This window comes from Carassius auratus, unplaced genomic scaffold (genome assembly GCF_003368295.1).
Source record: "Carassius auratus strain Wakin unplaced genomic scaffold, ASM336829v1 scaf_tig00216727, whole genome shotgun sequence".
In the NCBI taxonomy this organism is placed as follows: domain Eukaryota; kingdom Metazoa; phylum Chordata; class Actinopteri; order Cypriniformes; family Cyprinidae; genus Carassius; species Carassius auratus.
The window spans coordinates 463,222-474,551 of NW_020528709.1; the positions used below are offsets into that span (position 1 = coordinate 463,222).

The following is an 11,330-nucleotide window of genomic DNA, read 5'->3' on the forward strand; positions in this document are numbered from 1 at the left end:
ATAGCCTGAATGAACTGTAAGTCGCTTTGGATAAAAGCGTCTGCTAAATGCATAAATTAAATTTTAATTTAATTTACTTTAATTTAATTTGTAATTGGAAAATGAATGCAAGTCTTGCAGGTTTAGAATGACAGAGTGAGAAATGATGACAATTTTTCATTTTGGGGTCAACTTACCATTTATCTTTTTTTTGCAGTTTGAGATCTTAAATTAATAATTAGTAAATTCCAGGTGTGAACATAAGCTAAAATTGTGTACCTGCCCAGTTAAACTTTAATTGTTCATATTCATTTGTGCATTTTAAATTTGTACTGCACAGAGAATAATATATAAATGAGACTGAGTTACACTTCTGCTCCATTCCTGAAGGGCTTCCATCACTCACACTCAGTGTCACCAGACTCACAGGAGCGTCCTTCACTTGACACTGCAGAAGTCTGGACCAATTCTATTGAAAAAGGATAAAAAAACAAACAAAACACTTAATTTAAATATTTAATGTGTTCTAATTGTGATTTTCCCTAATTTGAGTATGCTGAGAATTGTACATATATATATTACATCCTTCATTCTAGGGTCAATTAAATTAGATATTCACATGGAGGCCTGAAACTATTTATGTATTTATTTAATCTGATTATTAAATACATTTGTATAATTTTAATTAGTAACATGAGAAATAAAGTACCTTAAAATTTACAGTGTACTACATTAGAATAAATTAACAAGTGTTAATTTATCTTACTAATAATTTATTATTTATAATGTGAAAATAAACTATTAATAGATTCAAACATATTACATATAGCGGTTTTGGAAAATGACTAAGTTCTACTTTTTTTTTTTTTTTTTTTTTTTTTTTTAAGCTGTACATGTGGAAAGTGCAGTTTGATGACAACATCGCATGTTGTTTACTTGATGTGCTTACGCGCTGATAGCTAAGTTAACAACACAGAGATATTTGAAGCAGTTTTACTCACCACATGCGGTTCCAACACAAGATCGTGACCCTTTTTCATTGGGACTGCATTATCCTTAAGAAATAAACGATGTGCAAACCCGGCGTCAAACTGGGCCTTGTTTGTAAAACAAGCATCTTGGAAATGCAGGGAACAAACAAAAACACTTACACAACTCTGTTGATGCTCTGTAAAAATAAACTCCATCCACTGGTCCCTTAATGCTGTTTTTTTTTTTTTTTTTGGTAATCTGTGCAGGGTTGTCTTGCCCTGGCAACCAAAAACACACTTCTGTGACATTTCGCGACGCTCTCACTGTGATCAGTGAGTCTGTACTCAGCATCTCAGTGCTCTGCTATACGGGAGCGCGCGCTCTTCCAGCAGAAGTGTCCTTAGGACCCATATAAGGAAATTCCGCTTCATCTAACGTCACACAGAGCCATACTCGAAAAAACTTTCCGAAACTTGTGACAAACCGGAAGGAGTATTTTTGGAACAAAAATACTCCTTCAAACGTACAAATTAATTTTTGAAACTTTGTCCATGTTTAGCATGGGAATCCAACTCTTTAACAGTGTAAAAAACTCAGTATGCATGAAATAGCATTTCACCCCCAGAGTTTTTGCAACTCTTTTTGCAAAAAATAAATAAATAAATAATAATAATAATAAAATAAATTACTACTACAATAGCTAAACATATTCATACTGTTTTTAATTTGTCCTGCTGGTGCATTTTCCCTCAATTTGACCTATTAGTTATAGCCATTCAACATTAAAACATAATTGAAAGCCATTATTTTTTTTATATATATTTAATAGGCTCTGAAATATATAACAACTTTTAATTAAAGTGATTTTTAAACTATCTTCAAATATATTATATATGCATAAACTATACATATTCATCTTTATTTTCTATTTAAACTGCAACGAACTGTCAGGATCGCAGAAAGGATCATTGGTGTGCACCTGCCCAGTCTTCAGGACTTGTACAACTCGAGAGTGAAGAAACGGGAAGGTAACATCATCAAAGATCCCTCTCATTCCGGACACAACCTGTTTGCACTTCTCCCCTCAGGCAGATGTACAGATCTCTGGGCACTAGAACATCTAGACATAAAAACCTATTTTTCTTCATGCCACTTCCAGCTTAAACAGCTAACATGAATCATTACCTGTATTCTGAAATTCCTTTCCGTAAATCATTCTACATCTTTAATTATTGCCTTTCTCAGTTATTGTGTAAATACATATGCATATCTCTATTAATTATACAGTTTTATATAGAGTAAAATGCACAAATTTATTTTGTCTTGCTACATTTATTGTTTTTTTTTTTGTTCTCATGTCAGATGTGTATGTATGTTTGTATATGAGCACCTTAAAAAAAAACAAAAACAAAAAAAACACACACAACCACAGCAAATAAACCTAATTCTGATTCTGTTCTATTGAAAACATTTACATGTGTGGAGATTTAATTTATTTACATTTATTTACGTTTGAGTAAACTGGAATATATTCTATGTTTAAGTTTATTTAATTAAATTTTTGAATATTTTAAAATATTTGCATTTATAGAACTTTAATGTATTTTCATGTATGGACATATATTGCCAATTAATATATTTACATAGTCTCATATCTAAATTTATTTACTATGAAGTAAATAAATATATGTAAATATTTTCAATAAAAATATATTTACATATGTTTAATATATGTTAAAAATATTAAAAAGCGACCAAAATCAAATATTTAAATATATTTTTAAAATATATTTCCAAATATATTTACATATATTGTATAAAATATGTTTGCTTTTATTTTAATTTAATTGTTATTAATTATTGTATTATTAATATATTTCTGTATGGGACGTTTGTCACATTAACATCATAGTCAATTTATATAATATCATAAATGTAACCAACATTTATTTTGCATATATTAGCCTACTGCCCAAGGTCTCTAACTAGCATCGAATTCCATTTCCTGTTGATTTCTATCGTTCTTGATCTTGAGTTCAAAAAATGCACTTTGATAATTCTCGCCTGTCACATGACCGCTCACACGTGACTGTGGTCTTCGCCTTTTCACGTTGATGAATAGGAAGCGGCTGAAGTCTGTGTGAACTGTAAACTATTTCTTATCTAAAACAACACGTTTCTTTCAAGATCCGAGATAGGCAAGTGTGTAGATATCTGGAAAGTGAGTTTCACTGAGAGAGAGGCAAGGTATTGATCCAGATCAATACGGTGATTGATTAACACGTACGTTTGAAAGTCATCTTTATGTAAGCTAACGTTATCTAACGAACAACAAAACATTTCCCTTTTCTTAACTCGTGACGACCGTTTGGTACGTTGTTCATATTAATGTTCAGATTAGGGGCAGATGCGAAAGCATGAGACACATTTATCTTTAAACACGGAGATGTGAATTTCCTCTCATGTGGACATTAACACATTTGATGCTCGTTAGTTTATCAATATTTTCCATGTATTTGATCCCACATGGCAATCAAATTTTTCCAGCTTCCTTTTTTTTTAGTGTCGAGTTGCTGTTAATTTGTTGGATTTGGTCCTCATTAGGGGAATTTTGTTTAACCATCAACACCAAACCCCCGGGTATAACACTATAACAGTGTTTCGAGATTTTTTGAATCACAGATATTTGAATTAGAAAAAGTATTTTGTGTCCCGTGATCTTTTGCTGGTTCAAAGAGGCAAAAAAGACGTGTAAATATTACAGTTTCACAGTACAGTGTGTTGTTAATATTTTATGCACACCGTTTTTTGTGTTTGTTTACCGGATATTCTTTTTTACTAGTGTCTTGCTCTTTTTTTATTTCTACAGTCTCCCAGTGCCCTCTATTGACCCGTGAAGCAGGCCGGAGGTAGTGAGGCCATGGGTGATAAGGAACTGCTAGAGTTGCCCGTGAGCCAGGGCAAATTTGAGCAGATTTGGGGGGACCTGTAAGTCCAGACACAGATGAGTTACAAGGATTGATCACCAGACTAACTTTTATTTGAGTAACAAATTAACAATACAATGAAATAGCAGTAGCACATACTACACCATATTGCATTAGTCACAAACATCAGTCTTGGTTTTACATTCAGTTTTTAATGTAATTATTATAATTTTTTTTTATGTACATCTTTTAACAAAAATATTTTGTTTTAGATCAGTTCTCAGAAATGCATCTCCATCTATTTTCTTTTCTTCCATAGAGGATTTGGTGAGCTGATCAAGGAGCTGCCTCGTACAAACAGTGATGCTTGGCTTACCGCTGTAAGCTGGTGCTTTATTTTTCTTGATTCACACTTTTTTTTTTTTTTTTTTTTAAACATGACTGAAGTGGCTTAGGATTTTTGGTACCAGAGATCCAGTAGCTGTTTTAACTTAACTGCTGCAGGGATATTATTGTTTCTAATTTAAAACTTTTCAACAGAATAAAGCATCAAACAGGCATCTGTACCTAAATTTAAACTCTTGCTACCACAGGCATTGCCCGATGGCCATTTTACAGATGGCTTTGACCTGGATCTCCCAGAGAACAAGGATGCTGCTGTTCCTGCAACTGATGTAGCCCCAGTTGTGGACAGCCTCCCACCTCCTGCCACTGTAATGCCCTCAACCACAAACTATCCTGGAGAATATGACTTCCAGTTACGCTTTAATCAGTCCAGCACTACAAAGTCGGCCACATCTACAGTAAGTGATGAGCAAAATATTTTGAATATCCAGTTTTTTTTTTCTCCTGCTTTTTCCCCAGATCTGCATACGTTTATCAACCAGTCTAGTAGTTTTCACTAAATTTATATGGTGTGTGTTACTGACCATAATGGAACATATAATTTGGGTTAATATTTAGCAATTTTTTAAATAATTTTAGGAATAGGCAAATAAATAAGAAGGCAGGTGAGAGTTGTAGGTATTCCACTGATTTAAATGATCCATGGATAATTTACATTACATTTATTCATTTAGCAGACGCTTTTATCCAAAGCGACTTACAGATGAAGAAAGTGGAAGCATTCAAAAACAACAAAAAGAGCAATGATATATAAGTGCTATAACAAGTCTCAGTTAGGTTAACAAAGTACACGTAGCACGGAATTTTAACTAATATAATAAATAAAAAGAAAACAGAATAAAAAACAAAAGAATAGAGCAAGCTAGTTAGAGGTCTTTACACATACACACACACATACATATACAATTGCTTAATAAATGAAAAGAAAATAGAACATAAAAAGATTAGAAAGGTAGTTAGATTTTTTAAAGAATAGAATTAGAATAGTGAGTGTTAAAGTTAGAGGGTCAAATAAAGATGGAAGAGATGTGTTTTAAGCCGATTCTTGAAGATGGCTAAGGACTCAGCTGCTCGGATTGAGTTGGGGAGTTCATTCCACCAGAAGGGAACATTTAATTTAAAAGTCCGTAAAAGTGACTTTGTGCTTCTTTGGGATGGCACAATCAAGCGACGTTCACTTGCAGAACGCAAGTTTCTAGAGGGCACATAAGTCTGAAGTAACAAATTTAGGTAAATGGGTGCAGAGCCAGTGGTAGTTTTGTAGGCAAACATCAATGCCTTGAATTTTATGCGAGCAGCTATTGGAAGCCAGTGCAAATTGATAAACAGAGGTGTGACGTGTATTCTTTTTGGCTCATTAAAAATGAATCTAGCTGCCGCGTTCTGAATTAATTGTAAAGGTTTGATAGAATTGGCTGGAAGACCTGCCAAGAGGGCATTGCAATAGTCCAGCCTGGACAGAACAAGAGCTTGAACAAGGAGTTGTGCTGCATGTTCCGAAAGAAAGGGCTTGATCTTCTTGATGTTGAATAAAGCAAATATGCAGGATCGGACAGTTTTAGCAATGTGGTCTGAGAAAGTCAGCTGATCATCAATCATAACTCCAAGGCTTCTAGCTGTTTTTGAAGGAGTTATGGTTGATGTGCCTAACTTGATGGTGAAATTGTGATGGAACGATGGGTTTGCTGGAATCACAAGCAGTTCTGTCTTGGCAAGGTTGAGTTGAAGGTGATGGTCCATCATCCAGGAAGAAATGTCTGTTAGACAAGCTGAGATGCGAATAGCTACTGTCGGATCATCAGGATGGAATGAGAGGTAGAGTTGAGTGTCATCAGCATAGCAGTGGTATGAAAAGCCATGTTTCTGAATGACAGAACCTAATGATGCCATGTAGACAGAGAAGAGAAGTGGTCCAAGAACTGAGCCCTGAGGCACCCCAGTAGTTAGATGTTGAGACTTGGACACCTCACCTCTCCAAGATACTTTGAAGGACCTATCTGATAGGTAAGACTCAAACCATTGAAGTGTTGTTCCTGAGATGCCTTTCGCCAGTAGCGTTGATAGGAGGATCTGGTGGTTAACCGTGTCAAAAGCAGCGGACAGATCAAGCAGGATAAGTACTGAAGATTTGGATTCTGCTCTTGCCAGTCTTAGAGCTTCAACAACTGAGAGCAAGTCCGTCTCAGTTGAATGTCCACTTCTGAAGCCAGATTGGTTGCTGTCAAGGAGATTGTTGTGTGTGAGAAATGTAGAGACTTGTTTGAACACAGCTTGTTCAAGTGTTTTTGCAATAAAAGGAAGAAGGGAAACTGGTCTGTAGTTCTCTAAAAGAGATGGGTTGAGGTTGGGTTTCTTAAGTAGTGGAGTTATACATGCCTGTCTAAATGATGAGGGAAAAACACCAGTGTTGAGGGAAGTGTTGATGATGTGAGTGAGTGCAGGTACAACTTCAGGAGAAATGGCTTGAAGGAGATGAGATGGAATTGTATCAAGCAGGCAAGTAGTAGGGTGATTAGAAAGGATGAGTTTTGACACTTCTGCCTCAGAGAGTGAAGAGAAGGATGTAAATGAGTGTAAGTTTGCTGGTGATATGAGCTTGACTGATTGTGGTGTGGAAAATTGTGCATTAATTTGTTTAATTTTATTAATGAAAAACGTTGCAAAGTCGTCAGCTATTAGAGATGAAGCAGGAGGTGAAGGAGGAGGACAAAGAAGTGAGGAAAATGTTTTAAAAAGCATGCGAGAGTTAGATGAATTGTTAATTTTGTTATGGTAGTATGTCCTTTTAGCAGAGGAGACATTAGCAGAGAAAGAAGATAGGAGTGACTGATACACAATAAGATCAGTAGTATTTTTGGACTTGCGCCACACCCTTTCAGAAGCTCTAAGCTTAGAACGGTGTTCGCGTAGAACATCAGATAACCAAGGGGCAGAAGGGGTGTTACGGGCTGGCCTGGAAGATAAGGGGCAAACAGTGTCTAAACAAGATGTAAGAGTGGAGCAGAAAGTATCAGTAGCACTGTTAGCATCCAAAGATGCAAACAGTTTAGGGGAAGGAAGTGAAGATGAAACCATTGCATATACCCGGGAGGGTGAAAGTGTGCGTAGGTTACGTCGAAAGATGACATGTGGAGGGGTAAGTGATGTGTCAGGGATCACGTTGAGGTTAAGAGTGAGGAGGAAGTGATCCGACGTGTGCAGTGGAGTAACCAGAACATGATCAGTAGAGCAGTTTTGTGTATAAATAAGGTCCAGTTGGTTGCCTGATTTGTGAGTAGCAGTAGTTGACACTCGGTTGAGATCAAAAGAGGCAAGCAGAGTGTGGAAATCAGCAAACAGAGGTTTATCTAGATCAGTGATCCTCAAATCTGGCTCGCGAGATCCAGTTTCCTGCAGAGTTTAGCTCCGACTCTAATTAAACACACCTGCCTGTGATTTTCTAATGATCCTGAAGACACTGATTAGCAAACTCATGCGTGTTTGATTAGGGTTAGAGCTAAACTTCGCAGGAAAGTGGATCTCGCGAGCCAGATTTGAGGATCACTGATCTAGATGAATGTTGAAATCTCCAAGCATAACTAGGGGAGTACCATCCTCAGAAAAGGTTGAGAGCAACACATCTAATTAATCCAAAAAGTTACCCAGTGGTCCTGGGGGTCGATAGACAACTAAAAAATGTATTTTAAAAGGGTAGGTAACAGTAACTGAATGAGATTCAAAGGAGCTGTTGATACCCAAAGACGGTAAAGGATAAAATTTCCAATCATTAGAGATGAGCAGACCAGTACCTCCACCTCTTCCAGTCAAATGGGGAGAGTGGGAAAATGAGAAATTATTGGAGAGTGCTGCAGGTGTAGCAGTGTCCTCTGGTTTGATCCAGGTCTCTGTTAGGGCCATGAGATTAAGCTTTGAATGACTAATAATAGAAGTAATGAAATCGGTTTTGTTTACAGCAGACTGGCAATTCCAGAGACCAATAGGAAAAGAAAGTAGTGTATTAGCAGACAAAAGCAAAGTATGCAGGTTGTTAAGATTGCTATGTCTACATTGTGTGTTGGATGGTTTACGAGTGGTAATGATAGTAAGGATCTGGAAACACATAGTAAGATTTGGTTATAAACAAAAAACAACTGAAACAGAAATGAAACAAGGAAAAGGAAAAAGATTAATAAAAAAAAAAAAAATACTTATATCCCCTGCCGGTGTCCCTGCCCGGTGGAGTCGCACGGTAGAGTCGATGGTCTTTACACTCTTCGGTCTTCACACGAGGAGGGCTGCCGTGACCGCTGCCGCGGTATACTAATCTTTTTTTAAACCCGACAAAACGGAAATTGAATTCAGCTGAACGTACTTTACTGTTTATCACAACAAAGGTCTAAGCAAGCGCACAACACGATAGAGACCAAACGCAGCACGTCTCAACACAGTAAACAAACAACCCAGCAAACATGCCCCTTTGGGGCCCGCGTGGGCCCACTGCGGACAAAAAATCTTGCCTGTGTGGGCAGCCCACTGTGGGCCCCAATACCGGGTGAAGTGGGCACAGTGGGGGGAGAGTGGGTACAGTGTGGGCTGGGTGTGGGCACAGTTTGGAGAGCGCGGGGACAGTGTGGGCTGGGTGTGGGTACAGTGTGGGCTGGCTGTGGGCACAGTGGGGAGAGTGTGGGGACAGTGTGGGCTGGCTGTGGGCACAGTGGGGAGAGTGTGGGTACAGTGTGGGCTGGGTGTGGGCACAGTTGGGAGAGCGCGGGGACAGTGTGGGCTGGGTGTGGGCACAGTGGGGAGACGAGGGTACAGTGTAGTGTTGTCAAAAGACCCGGTACTTCGGTACCAAGTCGGTACTAAAAAAATTGAAATGTGACGGTACCAGGTTTCTTTAAGTACCGGTAGTACCGAGGTCCCGTTCAAACCCGGTTCAGCGCAATGATTTCCGCGAAGCAGAAAACTAGGACGGAATCTCAAGATCCAGTCATGAAAATGAAACTTACATTTTAATATGGACAGTCATGGTATTTGTCAAAGTTAGCATAAATTAATCAAATCAAATCTCCATATGGACCAGTATCTGTAAATGTTAAGCCGCAAAAGTTGTTTGAAATATGAATCCGTGTTCTGCGCGTCCCTGTGTGAATTAATGAATGGCAGAGACGTGCAGGTTTGTTTACTACATAGACTGAAGTGCATGAGGCTTGCATTAATTTCAGCATCTGAGCTTCAGAGTTCTCTCTCCATCAAGCGATCTGAACTTTTCAGTTCATCTCAATGGACGCACAGCGCACCTGTATTTGATGTTCTGTAAACTCATTGTGAAGGCGCACGACTCACCGTCGCTTTACTGATAGCGCTGTTTCTCACACATGCAAAGAGTGAGCGAGCGAGAGTCTTACCACGCTGAATCGACACGCTATATGTAAACTATTCTTTATTGTTTTCTACTGCCAAAATAATGGCGTTCATTTAGAATTATTCATATTCATTTTTGAACAAGCAGAAGACATACCGGTTTCTCCGGTAGTGGGCAGAGCTAATCGCAAATGGCAATTTCTTTGGCTGCCGCTGAATAGTACCGTCCCAGTTTTGATTTCAGCAAATCAGTTTGACCGAACGCAGACAACGTGATAAATATTCATGAACCAAGCAGCTCATCAATTCATAGTGCATTGTATATACATTAGTATGATAGTAGAATTAGTAGTAGTATTATCTTTTAATAATAATTAATATGATCTATTACTATTTTTTTTTTACAGAAACCCTCAATGACCATCACCACCAGTCTTAAGTTCAGTTAAAATGACAAATATGCATTCATTAGGCCTAAAAGTTAATTTTTACATAAAGGCATTGTGCTAGAAATATTACTATTATTTAGTAAAATGTATGTGATACTGCTACTACTGTTGACATTTTTTTTATAAAAATTTATTTTTTAAAGAAATAAATCACAATATTTCTTCCATGTTTTAATTTTAATAGCAAATCCCCTTTTTTTTACCAAAAATAAAATGTTTAAATTTCATAAATTAAAAGACAAATTAAATTTGGGTGAAACTTGTTTACTGTTTTTCATAATTAAATAACTTGTAGAAAAACTTGAAACACAATTGTAAATAAGTTTTATTTTTACTGCTAAAAAGTTTTTTTTTTTTATTACCATATTTTTGTGTTTTGTTTTGGTACCAAAATTGGTACCGAGAACCGTGGATTTTCACTGGTATCGGTATCGAATATTGAAATTTTGGTACCGTGACAACATTAGTACAGTGTTGGCTGGCTGTGGGCACAGTGTGGGCTGGGTGTGGGCACAGTTGGGAGAGCGCGGGGACAGTGAGGGCTGGGTGTGGGCACAGTGGGGAGACGAGGGTACGGTGTGGGCTGGGTGTGGGCACAGTGGGGAGAGTGTGGGTACAGTGTGGGCTGGGTGTGGGCACAGTTGGGAGAGCGCGGGGACAGTGTGGGCTGGGTGTGGGCACAGTGGGGAGACGAGGGTACAGTGTGGGCTGGGTGTGGGCACAGTGGGGAGAGTGTGGGAATACTGTGGGCCAAAAGTGTGCCCTCTATTCATCCAAAGTAGCGTCCCAGCTGAAAATGTGGACCTAGGGCCCCAGCAGTCCTCACAGTATGCCCACACTTTGGAGGGAAATGTGGACATAAACCTCTGTAGGGCCTTTGTGACCTTAACAGATAAAACTTTGTACCTGCAGAATGCTGCAATATTACTATTAAATCACATGCAGAATAATTATTAGTAGAAGTAGAAGTAATAAATTAAAGAGTCATACATTTCAAATACTTTGATTTATTCACGGCCATGTAATAAATGAAGAAAAACACTGTTCAAAGTTTAGGATAGGTAAGATTTTTAAATGTTTTTGAAACAAGTCTCTTATGCTCACCAAAACATTTATTTGATAAGAAATACAGTTAAAGCAGTTACATTATGAAATATTACAATTTTAAATAATTTTTTTAGAGAAATGAGTTCTGTTTTACTATGATGTTTAATATTCACCAGCCATTACTCGTCTTCTGTGTCATACAATACAA

General features: G+C 37.6%; 1 protein-coding gene across 6 annotated transcripts; it reads left to right on the plus strand.

Annotated features, from left to right (window-relative positions):
• The first annotated feature begins 3,030 nt into the window (after positions 1-3,030).
• Positions 3,031-4,992, plus strand: LOC113098883 (cellular tumor antigen p53-like). Of its 6 annotated transcripts, none has more exons than XM_026263934.1 (4): positions 3,031-3,322; positions 3,821-3,939; positions 4,198-4,258; positions 4,472-4,992. In XM_026263934.1, exons 2-4 carry the CDS (start codon positions 3,872-3,874, stop codon positions 4,781-4,783), a joined length of 441 nt encoding a protein of 146 aa, XP_026119719.1. In that variant the 5' UTR covers positions 3,031-3,322; positions 3,821-3,871; the 3' UTR covers positions 4,784-4,992. The 6 variants fall into 6 exon arrangements, with proteins under 6 accessions (XP_026119719.1, XP_026119720.1, XP_026119721.1 ...); XM_026263935.1 differs by having other exon boundaries at positions 3,031-3,219; XM_026263936.1 differs by having other exon boundaries at positions 3,031-3,172.
• The last annotated feature ends 6,338 nt before the right edge of the window (positions 4,993-11,330 follow it).